Source organism: Eumetopias jubatus, unplaced genomic scaffold (assembly GCF_037043125.1).
Source record: "Eumetopias jubatus isolate StellerSeaLion01/CBP00866 unplaced genomic scaffold, mEumJub1_p1.0 scaffold_6, whole genome shotgun sequence".
Classification (NCBI taxonomy): Eukaryota; Metazoa; Chordata; class Mammalia; order Carnivora; family Otariidae; genus Eumetopias; species Eumetopias jubatus.
In genome coordinates this window covers 8,924,723-8,946,496 of record NW_028274812.1, presented here as the reverse complement: position 1 = coordinate 8,946,496, position 21,774 = coordinate 8,924,723, and the positions used below count along the sequence as shown (strand labels likewise).

The 21,774-nt window shown below is 42.8% G+C and overlaps 1 protein-coding gene across 1 annotated transcript in view; it reads left to right on the top strand.

Moving 5' to 3' along the window:
- Positions 1-21,774, top strand: part of FNDC1 (fibronectin type III domain containing 1) — a 100,619-nt gene that overhangs the window by 48,660 nt on the left and 30,185 nt on the right. Inside the window, exons 6-14 of the mRNA XM_028103351.1 lie at positions 127-225; positions 1,784-1,901; positions 3,826-4,013; positions 4,750-4,857; positions 7,558-7,746; positions 9,147-11,864; positions 13,603-13,703; positions 16,117-16,228; positions 17,151-17,558. Of these exons, the coding sequence (XP_027959152.1) occupies positions 127-225; positions 1,784-1,901; positions 3,826-4,013; positions 4,750-4,857; positions 7,558-7,746; positions 9,147-11,864; positions 13,603-13,703; positions 16,117-16,228; positions 17,151-17,558 (4,041 nt within the window). The remainder of the gene's footprint in view (positions 1-126; positions 226-1,783; positions 1,902-3,825; positions 4,014-4,749; positions 4,858-7,557; positions 7,747-9,146; positions 11,865-13,602; positions 13,704-16,116; positions 16,229-17,150; positions 17,559-21,774) is intronic.

Here is a 21,774-nt window from a genome sequence, read left to right as displayed (position 1 = left end):
AAGCACTCGGAATTCCCCAGAAAGACGAGATGGGAAGGGAGCAGAGGGGAGGGGGATGCGCACAAGGAGGTTGTGTGTTCCGGAAAGCCAAACGCAGAGCCTCATCCCTTGCCGGTTGGTTCACAGCCTCGGAGTCGGTGTACGTGGTCTCCCTGCAGTCCATGAACTCACAGGGGCAGAGTCAGCCTGTCTACAGGGCTGCCCTAACGAAACGGAAGATTTCAGGTATGTTTCCAAGGATGCACCTGCTCATATCATGGTCTGTGTGGATGCAGGGTTGTTTCCAAATGATGCTGCGTAAGTGGCGAATTACATGGATTTCACGGAGTATGAAGGAAATCACAGGACCGGCTTGGTCACATTTCGGACACGAGCATATTTCTTTTATACTCAGAGATGAGAGTGTTCTTCCAATGAAGTATATTTCTCTGTGTATTTTGAATGGCTTCCCCGTGCAGCAGATTTACCGCCATAGGAGCAGCCAAGCATTTGCTCCATTTAAAGTCACAGTCTAACCCACATGTCAGTTGCCCTTTGTGGCGGACTGTGAACAGAGAGAAATAGCAGTAGGTGTGGAGGGGACAGGGTGCAAGATCGGCACTCGTACTTCATTTTAGTCAAAATCACCTAAACATAGCATTGAGAAGAGTGAGAAAAATGTAGTAGAAGCTTGCTCATAACCTGACCAATGGTCATTTACTAAAGGATGCTTTTTCCCTACATCCTTTCACAGATTTTTTTTATATTACATAGTGATAAATTACACATACCTATTCTGGGTCCTGCACCTTAATTTAAAGAGGCAACCTGCAGCATGGTTATTTTCATGATTCACAATTTATTTGTGATTTATTTATCTAGTTTAATATTACAGAGCAGATATTAAATTATTATGTATATTTCTATATTATCATTTTACATTTATGATTATAGTTGCTTACGTTGTGTGACAGAAGTCTCAAATATATGAGGTTGCATTTTTATTTTTCATTATTTACTGCTATAGAAAATGTGCCTGCATTGCTTTTTTAACAGGCTATTCCCACCTTCCCTTACTTGTAGCAAAAGTCAATCCTTTTGAAACATGGTCCCTGAAAGGTGAAAATAAAAAACAAAACAAACAAAACCCCCAAGAGACTAAAAGCAAAATTGAAGCCTGTAGTTCTTCATTTTGCGTAGAGATTGAACAGAAGCTATAAGCTTCGTGAGTATGATGTATTCTCTTGGAAACTGGCAAACTGAATTCTATTTTATGTCTGAATGTAACTTTTAATCTGTCTTGGAACCACATTTTCTAAAATGGGAGGACACTGAAACCAATGTGATTTGTGCATTTGTTTGAATTTCATTTCATGCCATGATCGCTAAGGAAATGCTCTGGCTTAACCTTTTCTCCCCCCAAACTTTTGCTTCCTGTAAATCTTGTGTTATTTCCCAGAAACTCACAGTATGTGTTAAGAAAACACTGAATTACTTGGAGTGTCTTGGACCAAGGCAAAGCATCCCTTTCTCACTGTTCTTTACGTCAGCTGGATTGGGCAACTTTTCAAGTGAATGGCCCATTTCTTAGACTGTGGGTAAGAAGAACAGGAATGGAGAGTTTGGTTTTTCCACATTGACCAAGCAAACAATTGCTTAGCTTTCTATTCATTTCATTTTATCAACATCAAGTGTAAGCAATTTAAAAATTATACAGCATGAATAATGAACTCTAGAGGCCAGAGGAACTCAGGGCAGATCCTACTATAGAGATAGCCTTTAATGTGTCCCATTGTCATTTCAGAAGAGGATGAACTAGACGTGCCTGAAGACATCAATGTCCGGGTCATGTCATCCCAATCCGTGCTTGTAGCCTGGGTGGATCCTGTTTTGGAAAAACAGAAGAAAGTTGTTGCATCAAGGTACTTTCCATTATTTCTTTGTTTTCTGGCCCTGAAGAGACATGTGTTTCTTTGAATGACCATATCTTCTGACATATCTGAATGCTGGCCTCTCCTGTAGCTGAATGATAGACTATTCTATGACAATCTAGCTAGTCTCAGGTGCGGTCACACATTTTCTGCAGATCGGATATGACAGGGCCTCGTGTGTAACGCACACAGCAGGACCTCACCTCTCACTTGCTCAGAGTTTTATCTTGTGTCTGGAAATTCCCTAGATTCCATTTCTTCCTTTGCCCCATTTGTGTTTTGCTTTGTCTCACTATGATCTATTTGTGTGCAGAGGATGTGGCCCCATCTTAGAAGGAGTCTTAACCTTTCTTCCTGTTATTCAGGAAGGGTGACAGTAGGAAGGAGTTTTATGTAGAGAAGGGGACATTTGTCAAATGCCTTGCACACCGTAGTTCTTCATTCTTCAAACACTGACTTGCTTTATGTCTGGCTCACTTGTGCATAGCAGAAGGCACTGTTTTGTCTCATAAGCCATGATGTTATGCTGTTCAGATTTTTATACTGATTTGCAATAGCAGTAGAAGATAAACCAATCATAAGGTTAAAGTAATTTTTGTGTTTAAAAAAGCCAGTGGTGAACACCATTCCTTGTTAGTGGTAGATTAATGTAACCATCAAAATTTTATGTGTTAAACTACTGAATAGTTTATATTGCCAAGAGGAAGCCAAAGATTTGGTGGCCACTAGGGCACTATATATTAGCTTTTGAACCTTCCTACAACCAGGAAAAGTGAACATCCTTTGAAAAAAGAATGGAATATAATGCTGAGATTATGTATGTATTTTATGTATATATTTTTATATATTTTTATTATATATTTATTCTTTATATATGTATGTACATACACACACACACACACACACACACACACACACACACACACACCATTATTTGTATTAGATATAGTTTCTGTTACTGTCTGTTAGTAAAGAAAAAGAAAAAGACATCTGCTTTGTTTGAAAGACTTGAGAAAGCTCCTAGGATTCTCTTCCTAGCCATTTTGTTCCTAATTACCACTGAACTTTGATTTCCAATATCTTGATGAAAATGAAAAAGGGCCTGGGTTTTCTTAGCAGGACTCTTGTATTAATTGGTGGGCTGTGTCTGCAACTGAGGTCTTATCTGGACTTATGAAATATCACCTTGTTAATGCTTCAAATGCTTTCTACTGCCAAGTGGCTGCAAAGGAAATTTCTTGGCAAAGGAGCACAATAAATGGTATTTGCAACTCTTAGAGTGTGGAGGACGTCTTCTGTCTGGGATTGTTATTACCACGTTTGTTTGCAACATCTCTCTCCCTGATAATCACACAGTAGAGTTCCTTTTGTAAGCTCCTCTGTCCTGCTCTGCTTATTACACATTTTTGCTCCTTCTCATGTTAATAATTCTACTCAAAACCACATGTTGGCTTTCCTCCTGAACCTATAGAAAACATGCCTGCTTTGGCATGAAGTGGATCTTCTTGTCTTTCTTTTCTGGAGAGTCAAGATGTCTTGGGCCAGTTTCAGTTCTTAATATTGCTTTTTCCACGCCACATACAGGCACACACATACACACACACCCCTCAGAAGGCACCTGCCTGGTCAAACGCGTCCCCTCCTGTACCTTTCTTTCTTAATCTCGGCTTGATCCTGTGAGCAGTAAGACACCAAGCTCCATCTTTCCTGACTGACTTTAGACACCTTTCCTGGAATGTAAGAGTAAATTCTTTGACTTAATAACATAGTCAAAAATGTATTTTTCTCCTCTTTAATTTCTCTCCTTACCTCCAAAAGTCATTACTTACGGGGAAGGAAAAATAGCAAGGAACCTAGTGTTCAGCTGCAGAGAATTGGTCAACTGGGTGCATTGTTGCCTTGCGTTTTCTTATAGACAGTACACTGTGCGCTATCGAGAAAAGGGGGAATTGGCAAGGTGGGATCACAAGCAGACCTCCAACAGACGCGTGTTGGTCGAGAACCTGACTCCAGACACCATGTATGAATTCGCAGTCCGTATTTCACAGGGTGAAAGAGATGGCAAATGGAGTACATCTGTCTTCCAGAGAACACCAGAATCTGGTCTGTATTTAAAATGGCCTTTGGATCTTCCATTTGGGAATTGCCCTGAAAATAAGATTTAAAGATAGTTTAAGAAGCCAGTGGTGATAAAGGCCAGCAGAGGCATTTTTTAAAGTAACATTAACCCTAAATCTGGGAAGTGTTTTTATGTACGAACGCAAAGAAGCTCAGGCACTCTTGCCTTAGGTCCGTGTTTATCCTCCACTGGCCATCTTCATTAGCATGTTATTCTGACATGTAGAGTACATTACATCCCAGGATGGAGCATAATCATAAATCACCACTGGATGTGTGCATGCCCCTGGGTAATGCATGGCTCTGGAGGGTGGGGGAGACTCTTCTTTCCTAAGGCTGAGCTTGTGTTTGATTCTGGGGGAGAAGTGTGCTCTGTATCGATTATTTTCTCTAAACGATGTCTTTAAAAGCTTTATTAAAAATAAGTTCCAACTGGATTTTAATCTTTTTTACATATTTCAAAATTCAGCAATGAGAGAAATTCTAAATTTCTAAAGGCATTTCCCTGGATATGTCTAAACTCACTACATGAGTCGGTAGCACTGATGTAAATCACTATATTGCACAAAGAGTAATGAGAGTGTAGAATTTTCTGTCATGTATAATAAAAATGAACATTGTAGTGCTTCAGTGAAAAATCTATCTGTAGGGACCATACGTCACTTACTTTTAAAATATCCACAAGAGTATTTTTAAACCTTGGGTCCTTGTCCTTTTGTAGCTCCTACAACAGCTCCTGAAAACTTAAATGTCTGGCCAGTCAACGGCAAACCTACAGTTGTCACTGTAGCTTGGGACGCACTGCCTGAGACCGAGGGGAAAGTCAAAGGTAGGAACCTCATTATTTAAGGTATTAGGTGCACACAGGAGTGACATACCCCAAATAGAGACATGTACATTGACTCCGATAAACACCAGTTCTAATAGCAGGCTTGGTGACTGGAAGAGCAATAGGGAAGCAACATACGTATATGGGGCGCTAACTCAGTGGACAAGGGTATTTTACGGAGGGTTCTCATTGTCAGTAAGATCCAGGTACTCATGAAGATGACTTTTCATCTTCCCTATCCACAGCAATTCTGGTGCTGCTATCAGGAAGGGTGTTTTTAATTCTATGGGTGTGACATCATAACCTTTACCTATACAAGTGACAACCTTGTGTTTCATGCTATGGATCTTCTCATTGTACCAATAAGATCATGGAATGTGGGAGTAAGTAGGAACTCTGTGGGACCACAGATGTCTTGAATAAGACCATAGATATTTAATGGGTTTGAAAACCAAGTAATAAAAATTAAATGAAAATGGATTTTTTCCCATTTGTCAGCCTTTTTAATTAATTATTTTTTTGGTTGAGGAAAAAATATGACCTTAAAATAGAAAAAAAAAAATACCAAAGATGAAACAGAATTAAAATAGAGTAAAATATTCACAGCTAGTTAAATTTAAAAATAATCTGTTGAGAATATTAAATATAAACACAAATTACTTCTTTTTTTGTGTAAAAACATTCAGGAACCTTTCAGAAGTCTTTTCAGAGACATTTAAGAAGGCTGTATGGTGGTTTTCCCCTGATATTGCCTATACATAGGTACCCTCAGGGTACGTTTTATTATTACTCGATTTTGGAAGACAGCTTAAGTCTATGTCCAGAAACTATGAAAGGTCTGTGTAAAGAAATCGAGAAAATTATCACTAACCTCCTTTGAGAATTTCTTAATTGAAAAAACTGAAAGGTTCTCTTGTATTCGACTGTAAGTTATCTTTGAGGACCTGTAAGGATATCTTTCCATGGAACAATGGAAGTTAGAAGGCAGATGTGGGGTAGTAGTTTCCACACTTAATGCTTCCTCATTTGCTTGCAGTTTTTAAAGAATATATTGTACTATTCTTGCTCATTTTTTCCCAGTGGAATAAATCAGAAACAAATGAAGAGAAGAAATATTTAGTTGGCCCTTTAAATCATCCTTTTTTATGACAGTTTGTTGTGATGCTGGCAAGGATTCTGAAAATTGCATAAAGACATTTTTGGCTGATGACTTTTGTTAGTTATAAAAAAGCAATTGTTGCTCCTTTCATGACTTTATTATCATGCTACTTATTTGCTTTCTTTCCCTCTCCCACATCTTAGTTTATATTTATAGCTCTTTGGCAAATAAACCTCCCTGGTAGTCAATGAAATATTTTCAGAAATAATAATAGCTACTGAGTTTGTGTGTCCAAAAGAACTCATGTATCTTAACCCTACTGAGGCAGTTTTCATAAAGTGCTGGTGGTGGGACTTAAAATTCATAATTACACTGGGGAATTTATATGTATGACAAATATAAAAGATAATAGAAGAATATAGTTCAACATGGTTGCATTTTTTTCCAGATGAATTGAATTCATAAAAAAATCTGTATTACCAAATTTCATAGACAGTGGATTCTTTTAATTCTGACTTTTTACCACCACAAATGACTAGTTTGTTCATTTCCAAAAAGAAAAGAATGTGGGTTGTTTTTTTTTTTCAGACAAATGCTGCAAAGGCATTTTTGGTTGAAGTTTTTTAATTAATGTACTTTTTAAAGATTAGATCTCAGGGAAGAGAAAAGGTCTTCGGTGCTCCTCTCCGTATGACATAGATAGTATGACAGTTGCTTGGTTTTTCTGTGATTCAAATTATTTTTCGTGGTTAGCTCCTACTCACATTAATTTGATAAGTTTTATAAATCTTGAGTTCATTGAGAGGAAAATAGGCATGACAGTTTTTAGTCGAGAGTGGAAATTCTGCTTCAAAACGTGGCTTCCTTACCTTACAGCATTTCCATAGAAGCATAGAGCTATATTAGTTCCTTGGACTGAATTTGCTCTGATTTTCAAAGTTCAGGGGCATTACATGTTTGTAAATATCGCTGATTGGGGATGGAAACATTAGACATCACATAAATCTATGAACTGGCAAATTTTCCTCACAGTTTTAAATACTGTGAAATATCCTTACCCAGATATATTGAGTCAGGATTGTAATTCCTGCAAAAGTGAAATTATACTCCAAATATGGAATTTACCTGGCTTAATGCACACATAGCCGAGATCAATACACCGAGACTCTTAAAGGTATTGGTAGCTCTTCAGATTCAGTTCTGACTGTTGTCATTTAAATCTTCAACGGCTTCTTCTACTCAGAATATGTTAATGCTGACATAGTAAACTAGTAAATAAGCACAATGAAGAAAAACTCCCAATGCGGTGTAAATAGTTTTGGTACGTTGTATGAAGACTGGCCTCCTGGGTTCCATATGTTTAATTTGCTGAGAATGGAAAACTGCCCGCGAATTCACTCCATGGCCTTGTCTGGTAGCCTGAATGACTGTTAGTTCACCTTCCTCTGTGTCTTTATGCTCCAGCTGCTGACTTGGCGTGCATTGCTAGAGTATTAATTTTAGTAATGCACGTTCTAATTCATCCTGCCCATACAGTCTGTCTGCTGGACACAGGACTGTTTTCAGTTTCCTCCTTCCAACCGTCTGCCAAATCATTTCAGAATACATTCTTTCATACGCCCCGGCTCTCAAACCATTTGGAGCAAAGTCCCTCACCTATCCCGGAGAGACTACTTCTGCCCTAGTGGATGGTCTGCAGCCTGGGGAACGCTATCTTTTCAAAATCCGGGCCGCAAACAGGAGAGGACTGGGTCCTCACTCCAAAGCCTTCATTGTCGCTATGCCAACAAGTAAGCATTGTGTGTTTGTGGCTCTTTCTCTCTCTTCATTACCACTAATTGTGGTGTGTTACTTTGAATCATGCTCGTGGATTTAGAACTGCTTTGTTGATGATTTGGGGGGCTACATTTTCCTGTTGATTTCTAAAATATTTTTGTTATCCCTTTGGAGATTAGTCTCCCTGGAGACTAAAAGATTATTGATTGCTAGTCACATGAATTAGTATTACAATATTACAGTAACATGAATATATTAATTATGTGATTGATCTTATATCAGTGTGTAATTTGGGGCTTATGATGACAGGGAAAGAGCATTTTTACTGGTGTAAGATGACATTTTTGTTAGCTCTCTTTAATTTCTAGATAGCACTTAAGATTTTTAGTTTATATTCCATTATTTTGGAGTGCAGGTTTAGTCAGAAGAATTTCAATTACCTCGTTATCTGATCACTATCAAAATTGAGCAGGTTAATGAAATCCCAAATTGGAGTGAGGTGTTTTTGGACTGTATTTTCTTTTCTGCTTCCCCATATTTATACCAGATATTGGTAGCTGTCTCCTGCATGGTGTGCAGTGAGGATTCACAGTATACTGCAATATTAAACAGTTCTGTGCTAGAAAAACTGGAATTAGATGAGCTTTGCTCCTTCTGGGCCCCCATTGCCATATAATCGCCACCCCCCCCCGCCCCTGCAGCATCCCTTCCTTCATTCAACCCTGCTCTCAAGAAAAGGTAACTTGTAGGGCCCCTGTAATAAAATATTTTGCCTACCCCAGGTGTCTTTTTAGTTTAGGCCTTATTTTGGGATTACAAATGTATCCATTATTAAAGGGATTTTAAGTAAGAAGGAGAAGGCAAGTACAGACATGTTAGGGGGAATAGGAAACTCTTTGTAATGCCTTAAAAATTACAGATTGGGTTGCTCACCTGTCACCTGCAAATCCACACAACACATCCCCATTTAGTTTTGAGTATAGATCATTCAGCACTTTGAAGCAGGCTTATGTGTATTTCTTCCCTACATCACTAAGAGTGGCTATAATACGTCTGTAGTATCCTGACAGTTATATGAAGAAAATCCTACCTAAGATTTTGCATTCAGAAGATAGATGGATTACTTTAAAGTACTCCTTTCAGAATTTCTGCAAATTATAAGCTGTAACGTAACTTAACTCAATTTATAGAAATTTAATACGCATTTTCTGGGACCATACCATCACCTAAAGCAAAAGAGGTCTTTAAAAGAGATTGCCATAATTTGGAAAATGTGTTCAGTGCCTAAAGAATAAGAAGTTATTAATTATAATGACGAATTATAAATGCCTCCACACTACCATCTGCAATACTCACCTGATGTTTCTCAGCTTTCAATTTTTTTTGATGGCAGAATCTTTAAAATCTATTATAGCCGGTTCTGGTGAGTCCAATGTGCAGCAGAAGACCCATGCTGAGGATGACTGGAAATCTGAAAAGCCAGAGGCTTCTCCCAAAGCGCCCGCTTCCTCCAAACACACTCATTTGCCTGTTTCTCCCCGAGGCAGAAACGTCAAAAACTCTCTTCTTGACTTGAAGAACAAAATACTGGCTAATGGTGGGATGCCCAGAAAACCCCAGCTTCACCCTAAGAGGACTGAAGGGTTGGATCTTCAGTTGACAGAAATCACCGACGAGGAGGGGCTGGATTCCCGGGGGGACCCACCAACGTTGCCCTCGGAGTCCCAAGACCAGAAGCCACAGCAGAGGCCACCAGGTAGATCTGTGCCCCCAGTCCTTGCTCCTGGGAGGACCCCAGTGAGAGTGCTGCCCCAAAAGGAAGGGGCAGACCGCGGTGGCTCCTCTCTGACTTCCCACCCTCGTCCAGGGGCGTCCTCCTCTGCAGCACACACCCCCATTGAGGGTAGCCCTCGCCGCCCTCCAGTGGCGCCCTCCACCAACCTGCCCCCCAGCTCTACTGACAATGACTCCGTGGGCCAAGAGGAGGAGGAGCCAGCCGCAGATTCCCGGGACCCCAAGAACGCTGCCTCCCAGCGGCTGCCTCCCAAGAGCACCGCCCAGGCTCGGCCCGCCCTGTGGCCCAGCCGCCAGGCCATCTCGAGCGCCCTGCGGGACAGAGGCCCTGCACACCACGGCACAAAACCAGCCTTGCCCGCGCGGAGAGCACCCCATTTGGGGGGTAGGGAGGAAAATTCGGGTGCTTCAGTCTCACCCTCAAAACTTTCTCTGCCCCAGGGAGGGTCATCTCGGCTGCTGCTGACGGAGTCACACCCCGGGGCTCCCGTGTCCAGGGGCTGGAAGGACGGTCAGGACGCCCCAGCCACCACGTCCAGTGTGCCATCACAGTCCAAGTCTTCCTCCTCTTCTGGTCTCTCCTCAAGGACTCAGGTCTCTCAGGGAGAGGATGCCTCTGATGGCGATGGTGACAGTGATACAGAAGTTAGAGGCAGGCAGGCTGAGGCTACGGCCCCCACGTCTCGGGCTCGGCTGCCCGCAGGTCCGCCTGTCTCTGGACATTTCGGTTTGTTCAGAAACAAGCCCTTTGCTGCCCACACGAGATATCCAAGCCGCTTTGGCAGTGGCCGAGGACCTCGGCTGCATCCCTCCAGCTCTCCACCGTCCACCGTATCCCCCAGAGGCCACTCGAGGGTGAATTCTCACCCAGCTTCGGACCCCAGGCATGGCTCCGGTATCCATGGAGACGGCTCAGAGAGCGAAGCAGAGGACGAGAAGCCGCTTCCTGCCACGGTGGTAAACGACCGCGTGTCTTCCTCCTCCAGGCAGCCTGCCTCCCTGGGCATGGACCACCTAAGGAAAGGCCCGCAGAGAGGGGCGAGCCTTCCTCGGAAGGAGCCCCTGGCCGAGAACCCCAAATCCGCCGGGATCGAGGCACATGCGCATCCTCAGGGCAAATCCCTGCCCTCCAAGGCGCTGGACGTTCAACAGAGCACAGAAGTGGGTGTGGAGGGCGGCTCTCCGAAGGCGCCCCTGGCCCCCGCTCCGCGGCCTGCGACGCGGTCCCAGCACCACCCCGGGCCCGGCGTGCCCAAAAGGATGGCACCCGGCCAGGGCCTGCGGGCGGGGGCCACCGCTCCAGAAGGGCAGCCTTCCCCTGCGGTCTCCGTGTCGCCGCCACAGCCCCGCGGCCCCCCGAGCAAGGAAGTGGGGCGTCCGCTGTCCAAACCCAAGCCCGAGCTGCCCCAGGCTGGGCGTCCCCACCCCGCGGCGCAGGAAAGCGCCTCCTTCTCGGACTCCTACGCGGCCAGAGGCAGTCAGTCCCCCCACACCGCAAGCTCCCGAGGGGTGCTCCCCACATCTCCCCACCATCGGGACGAGGATTCCGAGGGCAGATCTGGCGGAAACCACCACGACAGCACCGAAGCAGAGGCCCGAGGCTCCCGGGCGCCAGCACACCTGGCCCGGGCCGGGGACCCCAGCCCGTCCCTTCCCAAGCACCACCAGCTGGAGGCTCACGCAGGAGGCGCGGGCGACAGTCACCTCCGCAGACCCCCAGGCTCCCCGCTGAGGCCCGGCAGCCCCCGCCACTACCCCCAAGCCCGCCCCAGGGTCCCGGGCCGAGCGGGGCCCCAGGCTGTGGGGAGCAAGGACCGCGCTTCTCAGGCCGTGCCGTCCAAAAGGGAGCCCCTGGCCTCTAAGTCTCAGCAGTCGGTCTCCGCAGAGGAGGAGGGTGAAGACGCGATGTTTTTTAAAAGAGGAAAGGACGAGGGCCCTCTGGCCTCCTCTGTTCCAAAGTGGTCCTCCTCCTCCAGGCCCAGGGGCAGCAAATATGTGGATGGGAACATCGCTAAGGACAAGACGGACCCTGCCATTGTGCTCTCGCTTCCCAGGGTGAGCTCCCCCCAGAACAAGAATGACACTCCTGTGAAGCGTCCTCTGCCTCCGCCTCCTGGCAGCTCCCCGAGAGCCTCACACCTCCCGCCCAGACACCCCCACCGCAGCCCTGCCACCCCAAGCCCCACCGTGGGCACCCCTGCCAGCGTGTGGCACACCACCCACGCCCCTCCTGTCTATTCTTCCACCACCCCTATGCTCTCCTTGCGCCAGCGCATGATGAACTCAAGATTCCGGAACCCCTTCTGGCGCCAGCCTGCCAGATCCCCTACCAGACAAGGTAATTCGTTTTTAACTTAACATTCCCTTTGGGGCTCTCAAGAGGGTTCATAGCAATTCTTGAGAGGCTTTTATTTTATATTCTCGAATGTCTGCTATGTCCAAGCACTGTGTTAAGAGCTTTACAGATGTAACTGATTTCATCCTCTTAACTGCCTCTTGCATTGTTTCTCCTGGTTTTCAGATGAGCAGACTAGAGCCCAGGGGACTGAGTGGTTCGCCAGAAGTCAGGCAGCCTATGTGGCTGAGCTGCAGTTCCCATCCCAGATGTGCTAATTCCTCAGGCCTCTGCCATTCCTCTATCACATACTGCCTCTTTAAAATCCCCAACTTAGGCTCTTAATCTGTGAAAATGCTTCACAGTCATGATGCCAAACTAAGGTTCTTGTATTTTAGGTTATTTTTAGTTGCTCACCTGCCAGGGTATATTTAAAGAATCCACAGAAAGGAATTAGGTAACTGCGTAAGCTGGATCTTGTTCTTGTTGATTCTGCATATAAAACTCTCAACATACCCTGGGACAGATTCAGATGTCTTGGGTGTGTGGATTGCTCAGACATTGCAATCAGTGAATGTTATTTAAAACCTCCAGAAAATGCATGTTAAAGATGATTGTCATATGGAGGAGTAAGAGGCAGATGTGTGACTTACGTTGAGAACACAATGTAGACAAGCTATGAATTGGAGTCTCCATGGACCCCAGGGCAGGAGCTAGGGTATTTAGTCCAGGTCTGCATTCGGTTTAGTGACACCTTACACTCTCCTTGCTTGGAATTTGTGCTTAATGGAAGATTCTTGAATGAATGCATTAGTGTTTGTTAGTCTGTACTACGTGTTATTAGCTTAGCCCAATGTAAAGAAATAGAACAATGCCCCATATAGAGGTGAGTTTACTATTTAAATAGACTATTTTAAGCAAACCTGATAATAGACGTAAAATCCACATTCCCTGTATATAGCGGAAATTCAATAAATATTTAATTTTCACTAGCTATTTGAGTGAGAAAAGTAAGTCTCTGACCCTCGAATAGTTGTCAGAAAGCCCAAGTACTTTATGCCGTGGGTGGGGCTGGACCAGAGTGCTCCCAGCGCAGACCTCAACTAACTGTAGCTGATCAGAAATGCTGAGAGATGAAGAGGAAGGGCAGGTGCTAGGAGCAGACAGAACAGCAATGGAAAGGGCAGCTAACTGGACCTTCTACTTCATCTCTGAGCAGACACTTCTCAAGCAGCCCCACACAGGTAAGCCCTGAGCATTTATACTTGGTGATTGACGACTGGACCTGATTCAGCTAGAAATACTTGTTGGGTTTAGTATAATCTGCTGAGAAGAGCCGGACAGCATCTGGTATATTTTAGAGAGAGTGTTCTCCATCCTTCCACCTTTCCTTCCCTCTTTCTTCCAACTGGCTAAAATGACACTATAGCCACTACCGTCCTAAGCTTTATCTAGAAAATTTACTTAGGCTGGACTCTCTCCTTTCCCCAGTATTGTCAGAAAACTGTGACTTTACCGTACTCTTCATAGACTTTCATTTTTGGTATTTAGAAGTTACAATTTAAGACTGTCATCTAATATATAAAAGTTATTGGCTTAAAATTCTGTTTAGTATTTCTGTTCAAAATGATATGTTACTACTTAGAGTTTGGTATGAAGCCAACTTTACAGGAGTGTTGAGTTTAGCAGATTCTTTTGTTGTTGTTGGTGTTGCTATTGTTTTCTTTTGTGTGCCGTGTAGGTTATAATGGCCGACCAAATGTAGAAGGGAAAGTGCTTCCTGGTAGTAATGGGAAACCAAGTGGACAAAGAATTATCAATGGTCCTCAAGGAACAAAGTGGGTAGGGTAAACTTCTTTACACATACTGGCTGTTTTCATGCTGTTGGGAAGAGAAAAATGGTGGGCATTGTGTAGCAATAAATGAAATTGTCTTTCATTTTTCTTCTCCAGTTTTAACCACTCATATGTCAATATATTCTTATATTGCTTCTTCCATTGCTCAGAAAGATCTTTTATTGTCCTGAGTAACTAGTTTGCTTTCTTCTTGTAGCTAATATGATAAGTGGGCCCTTTATTTCCTGTTTGCTTTGACTGGTTAGGAAGATCACACAAATGTATGTTCCAACCCTACAGCAATTACATAGACCCTGATACTTAGCCCCTTAAATGGACTTCTTTTTCTCCACCTCTGATAGCTTCATTTTATTTTTATTTTTTATTATTTGATTAGTATACACGTTTTTCTGTAAATTGTCTCATATCCTTCATAAAAGAAAGCAGGGTAAAAACAAATGAACAAACCAAAACACCCTGGATCAAATAGACAATTTTTATTAGAGCACCTTTGAATTTTCCAACGATCGTTGTTCAACCAAAACAAAAAAATAATTATTAGTATTTTATAATGCATTTAAGCTAAATGACTTTAAATTCCCGGGGTTAAATGTTTAGGGGTTTTTGGTAAGTTAGAGGGTAATGGGCAGAACACTTTTACAATGTTCAGGATTTAAAAGATTTTTTCAGAGAATCACAAAATTATTCATATTTTGACTGGGAATTTCCAGTCAAAATTTCCCCTTTATAGCAGTAAGATTTAGGAAAACATATTGAGAGACTTTATAAAATTTTTAGTCACAGGTAACAAGATACACTTTAACATTTTTCGAAGGAGCAGGAATTTATAAAGGAAGAATGTATATTAAAGTGAAATATCATTGAAACAATTTTGCATTGAAACAGTATGGAGTAGAGTTCGAAAGAAGGGTTTATATAAATACATTTTATTTTAGCATCCAACAAAGTAGCCTTCTGGCAGGAGTTCCTCCGGTGGCCTGCTGTGCAGAGTCATGGTTCTCAGACATTATGGAGCATCAGAGTCTCTGGGGGCTTGTCAAATAAGCTCTGGAGTAGAGCTAGGTAATTAGCATATCTGTCAAGTTCCCAGGTGATGCTGAGGCTGCTGGTCCAGGCCACACTTTGAGGAGAACCACCAGGGTAGAGCATGAGCTTGTTCCTTAATAGGGATAATAACAGCTTTCCCCCCTCTCAAAAGTATTACAGTTCCTGAGAATATGAAATTTTTGCCTGTATCCTATATTAGGCAATTTAATTGCAAATTAAATTGTTTTTGTTATAGCAACTTCAATTTTTGACATTAACAGCCAGATGGAAACGTTTCATGTTTTTAATACACTAGCAATACACGTTCATGGCAAGAAATTAAAACAATTCAGAAATATGTGAAAAAGATAGTTTCTTTTTTTTTTTAAAGATTTTATTTATTTATTTGAGAAAGAGACAATGAGAGACAGAGAGCACGAGAGGGAAGAGGGTCAGAGGGAGAAGCAGACTCCCCGCCGAGCAGGGAGCCCGATGTGGGACTCGATCCCGCGACTCCAGGATCATGACCTGAGCTGACGGCAGTCACTTAACCAACTGAGCCACCCAGGTGCCCTGAAAAAGATAGTTTCTAAGCTAACCAACATCCCAAACCACTCCCCAGAGATAACTACTGCTAACAGTTTGGGATATGTCTGTCCAGGTTATTTTTCTCTGCAGTTTTAAGCTTATATACACAAATGAATATATTTTTATTTCTGCAAAATAGTCAGTCCATAGCAGCTAAAGTCAACATATGTAGAATTTCCGAATCCTTTTCATTGGCCGCTAGCATTCCACTGTGTGAGTGGGCCATATTTTATTTAATCCCTTCCTTCCACTGATGAACACTTAAGTTGTTTGCTGCTTTTCAACATTACACACAGCATACTAAATGGTAGTATTATGAACATCTTTTGCATATTTGAGAAACTTAAAACAATTTATATATTCTATGGTTAAGTAATTATAATATGAAATGAGACGGTTTTGCACTTTATTCTTTACTTTATTTTATTTATTTATTTTTTAAAGATTTTATTTATTCATTTGAGACACAGAGATACAGAGAGAGAGAGCATGAGCAGGGAGAGAGGCAGAGGGAGAGGGAGAAGCAGGCTCCCGGCTGAGCAGGGAGCCCGATGTGGGACTCAATTCCAGGACCCTGGGATCATGACCTGAGCTGAAGGCAGACCCTTAACCATCTGAGCCACCCAGGCGCCCTGCACTTTATTCTTATTAAGCCTTGTGAATGATGTGGACAGAAATAATGTTTCCTACTCACATTATGGTTTCCTTCTGTGGAGGCTTCTTGGATATGTTCGTGTAGATGGATTCATGCTCAGTGTATTCTTTAATCTGTGTCATGGATTTAGGTCGTCGATCTCGATCGTGGGTTAGTATTGAATGCAGAAGGAAGGTACCTCCAGGATTCACAAGGAAATCCTCTTCGGATTAAACTAGGAGGAGATGGCCGCACCATTGTGGGTAAGTGAGAATGGTTTCTAGGCAACAAAAAGTGTTCTGAATTTGCTCTAAGTTAACAACCCCCTGCCGATTTTTAATGGAGACCCTCGGTCCAGTTACTTTTAGCTGTGTGGAAAGGAGTTTTCCAAAGGGGCAGAACTTAGCTTTTCCCCCAATACAACTGTAGTTCTACTCTTCCTACGGATTCCACCCTCCAGAAGAAGATGGTGCTTGAGTTCCTTCTTGAGATAGGGCAGCCTAGAGCAGCAGGGGTCTGCAAATGACAGCACGGAGCCCAGACCCTGTCTGCTGCCTGTTTTTGTACTGCTTGTGAGCTCAAAATACTTTCTTCTCTTTTAAATGATTGCAAGAAAAAAATATCAGAATAATAATATTTGTGACATGTGAAAATTATTTGAAATTCACATTTCAGTGTCCAACCCAAGTTGTACTGGAACACAGACACACTCATTTGTCTGTGTACTCTCTGTGCTTTTTTGCCCTACAATGGCAGAGTTGAGAAGCTGCAACATGAAGCTTAAAATATCTGGCCCTCTATCTTCTCTGGTGCTTTACAGAGTAAGTGTGCCACCCCGGGTACCATGTTACACTCTTCCTCCTTAGGTGTAGGAATCAGGAGGAGGAAAGAGTTACTTTCTTGACTAGAGACTAAGAGTTATTTCAGGGTAATGGGGCATATCAATGAAGTATTTACAGAATTATATAAGGTAATCTAGAGAAAGGGACAATATAAAAAGCCCAGAAATTTCTGGATAGCGGCAGATATTGCTACCTCTGCTGAATATCCTTTTAATGCTTCCTTTGCCTTTTACTGATTCGAATATAAGAATCCATAAGCTTTGAGAAGACACTTTGCATTTGGTTTTTACTTCCTCTGGATGATCTCATCTCGTTGCACAGCTTTTGTCTGCTTTTGTTTCAGATCTGGGAGGGACCCCTGTGGTGAGCCCGGATGGCCTGCCCCTCTTTGGGCAGGGGCGGCATGGCAAACCCGTAGCCAGTGCCCAGGATAAGCCCATTCTGAGTCTTGGAGGGAAGCCTCTGGTGGGCTTGGAGGTTGTCAAAACAACCACCCGTGCCCCCACTACAACTGCACGACCCACCACGATGACCCCGAGGCCCACAACCACCACCACCCGCCGCACAACCACCACTACACGCCCAACCACCACCATTCGAACCACTACGCAGACGACCACCACCACCACTACCACCCCTCAACCCACTACCCCCATTCCCACCTGTCCCCCTGGGACCCTAGAACGGCATGATGAAGATGGCAACCTCATAACAGGCTCCAGCGGGGTCCCCGAGTGCTACCCTGAAGAAGGTAACGGCCTTCATTGTAATGGTGGCCCATGTAACTAGCGTGCTGCATTTCCGAGTCGGGTCACAAAGGCTGCAGGGAGGGGTAAGTAGGATATACAGTGGAATGGTGACTAGAGGCATTTCCAGTCCCACAAGGTTCGTTCAGGGTTGTCAGATTTAGCAAAGAAAAGTACGGCATGGGACATACTTAATATGAAAAATTTTTCGCTGCTCATTTAAAATTCAAATCTAAGTGGGCATCCTGTGTTTTATCTGGCAACACTTACCGCAACCCAAGTCAAAAAATTTAGCTAAAACATGGAACATTATGAATATGGACGAGCATTTCCCCAAATGTATATTACTGGACATTAGTAGCTTTGTACATGTTATATTTTAAAAAAAGTTTCTGTGATTAGCTGTGTGATTTAAACAAGGCTAATGATTTCTTACTGTTGGATTATTCAGATCCTTGAATAGTTTCATGGTGAATTTCTAAGAAAAGTAGAGTGTCCTAAGCTCCTTTGTCCTCCGAACGCCTTCTCGATCCGCTCTCACTTTGTAGAATGCTAATCCTTGAGCAGCTCTGGTGGCAGCAAGGGTAGGACTGCTTTCTACTGGGTAGGACTGCACTGTTTCCTCTGCTGTGGGGCACCCAGTCAGGACTATCCTCTGCCCCTTCCATGTCTTCCTGCTGAGAATGGCCCATTCCCCCGGAAGAATGGAAGAGAGGAACCTTCGGTCAGGTTCCCGTGGAGCTGCAGAGTCATCATCTTTTCCGCTCAGTCCCTGTCCAGGCTGTTTTGGAAGAGGTCATCCTGCATTGGTGTCCAGCTCGGAGGAGAAAAATTCGTCTTCTTTCCCTTAGGTGGAAAAGAATCACCACGTAGGCTGTAACACGTAGGTCTTTCTAAGCTGATACAGAGTGAAGGCCCTTTGTTTCAGGAATCATTTTGCACGCCTGGAATTCTTTACACAGCCTTGTTGACCGTGATAAGCTTGAACTTGAATGCTGTATTCAAAATGGGAATTCTGTTTGAAGTCCGTCTTCCCGCAGAAAAGCTGCAAGTAAACAGGAACATTGTACCCATCTAAAAATTCACACCAAAGGATAAGGAACCGTGCTGAGAGGAGGGCCGTCGGGAAGAAGATTTGCAGACTATCATTTTCCCCAGTGAGCACGAATTGGAATTTACCTTTTGGATTTCTGGTATGAAAATATTATGTACTTTCCTTGACCTTTCACTTCTGCATACATTGATGTGTGTTTTTTTTTTTAAATCAAAGTATAATTGGAACAGATATTTACTAAGTAATTGTTTGCAAACAGGAGAGTGACTGTTTTGGAATTGGATGGAATTACTACTATTATTATGAATATTTTTCATTTTCTTTGGTCTAAGAGGGCTTATAGCATATTCTTTTCATTTACTTTGGATTTTTGGACTTTTATTTGGCATGAAAGTCAATGGTTTTCTTGGTCTTTTTGTTTCTTCTTCTCTTTCCTCTTCTCCTTCTCCTCCTCCTCCTCCTCCTCCTTCTTCTTCTTCTTCCCCTTCCCCTTCTTTTTCTTCTCCTTCCCCTTCTTCTCCTTTTCCTTCTCCTTCTTCTTCTTCTTCTTCTTCTTCTTCTTCTTCTTCTTCTTCTTCTTCTTCTTCTTCTCCTTCCCCTTCTTCTCCTTCTCCTTCTCCTTCTCCTTCTCCTTCTTCTTCTTCTTCTTCTTCTTCTCCTCCTCCTCCTCCTCCTCCTCCTCCTCCTCCTCCTCCCCCTCCTCCCCCTCCCCCTCCTCCTCCTCCTCCTCCTCCTGGAAAATCATGATGTATGTGTATGTTTTTCACTTCACTTATGTCTACTTCCCTAGCCCAGGCTGAATTAGTAACCAAATATTAATTATAATTTGCCTCTAGGCAGCATTTTCAAAATAAGTACAAAACAATACAAAGTGTTGGGAAAAAAGTAAATTCACGGAGAGCAACATATAATCTTTATATAATGGGTGCCTGGGTGGCTCAGATGGTTAAGCATCTGCCTTCAGCTCAGGTCATGATCCCAGGATCCTGGGATCAGGTCCCGCATCGGGCTCCCTGCTCAGAGGGGATCCTGCTTCTCCCTCTGCCTCTCTCTCTCGCTCTCTCTCTCTGTCTCTCATGAATAAATAAATAAAATCTTAAAAAAATCTTTATATAATGTTATAATGTACTATAATTATTATTTTAAAAAATATTCCTGTATGGCCAGTCTTCCTTTTTTATTTATGCTGCTCCACTAACAGCTTAATTTTCTTCCTTGTATTAATTCTAATCATAGTTGTTTTTATTTAAAAATTTTTAAATTATAGCTTTCTTGAGATTCAATTCACATACCATAAAGTTCACCCTTCTAAAGTATACAGTTTAGTGGTTTTTAGTATATTCACAGAGTTGTGCAATCATCACCATTATCAAATTCTAGAACAATTTCATCACCCCAAAGAAACTCCATACCCATCAGCTGTCACTCCTCATTCCCCTCTCCTCCTAACCCCTGGGTAACCACAAATCCACTTTCTCTTTCTGTGGGTTTGTCTCTTCCGGACGTTTCATATAAATGGAATCCTATAAGATGCGGCCTTTGTGTCTGGTGTTTTTCGCTCAGCATGACTTGTGTTCAAGTTTCATCCATGTTGTAGAGTAGATTTGTACTTTATTCCTTTTACTGCTGATCAATATTCCATTGTGTGGATAAACCACATTTTATCCATTTATTGGATGATAGACATTTGGGTTGTTTTCACCTTTTGGCTATTATTATGAATAATGCTGCTAAGAACAGTGTGTACAATTTTTTTTAAGACCTATTTTCAATTCTCTGGGGTATATACTCAGTAAGAGAGTTGCTGTGTCCATGGTAACTCTGTGTTTAACTTTGGTAGGAACTGCTAAGCTGCTTTCCTTAGCTGCACCATTTTACATTCCCACCATCAGCATATGAAGCTTCCGATTTCTCCCTATCCTCACCAACACCTGTGCTTTTCTGTCTTTCTGATCCTCGCTATCCTAGTGGGCGTGAGGTGGTATCTCTCGGTGGTTCTGAATTCTAGTTCCCTAATAACTAATGCTGTCAACATGGTGACTTTGTGTACTTTCCAATGATAGATTCTGAAAGGGAAAGCGAGCAGGATTACATCTGGTGCCTTAGGTCAGCCCTGATGTAGAATTGAGTAAATTCATTTGACAGGTGTTTCATCTTTATCATTGTGGTGGTGATGTCATTACGAGAAAGTTCACGTGGTAAACTAGAAAGGATGTTTTTGTTATTCTGGCTTCATTCAAAATTTTATAAACTAAAATTAGCAAATAATGATTAATCATCTAGTGCACGTGAATCGGGTTCTCTGGGAGATACAGCCGTAGGTGGCCTGCTTTTGCCCCTGAAGGGTTTGCGATTGAACTGAACATACAGTAGACAGAAACAACTCACTCTGTTGTCAGAAAACCAAATTTTTCATCTTTATTTTTTTTAAGATTTTATTTATTTGTTTGAGAGAGAGACAGCACAAAAGCGGGGGGTGGGAGGGGCAAAGGGAGAGGGAGAAGCAGACTCCCTGAGGAGCGGGGAGCCTGATGCGGGGCTTGATCCCAGGACCCTGGGATCACGACCTGAGCCGAAGGCAGACACTCAACGACTGAGCCACCCAGGTGCCCCCCAAATTTTTCCTCTTTAAAATAACACAAGACAGGGTAAAAATTGTTTTGCAATAACCCAGAGAGCTCTCCAGGCCTGAAGCCTCGGTGTCTCCTTGGACTTCTTTCATCTCATTGCCAGGACTCATTGCCCACTCACTCTTCATCCACCACGGTTCCTTTTTTTTTTTTTCTTAAGTTTTCATTTTAATCGCCAGCTGCTCAACATGACAAGTTCACTCCTTAATCCCCATCACCTATTTTCCCCACCCCACCCCCACCCACCTTCCCTCTGGTAACCATCTGTTTGTTCTCTAGAGTTAAGAGCCTGTTTCCTGCTTTCTCTCTCTCTCTCTCTGTCTTTTCCACTTTGCTTGTTTGTTTTGTTTCTTAAATTCTGCATGTGAGTGAAATCATATGATATTTGTCTTTCTCTGACTGATTTATTTTGATTAGCATTATACTCTCTAGCTCCATCCATGCTGTTGCAAATGGCAAGATTTCATTCTTTTTATGGCTAAGTAATATTCCATTATATATCTGTCCACTTCTCTTTATCCATTTATGTATCGATGA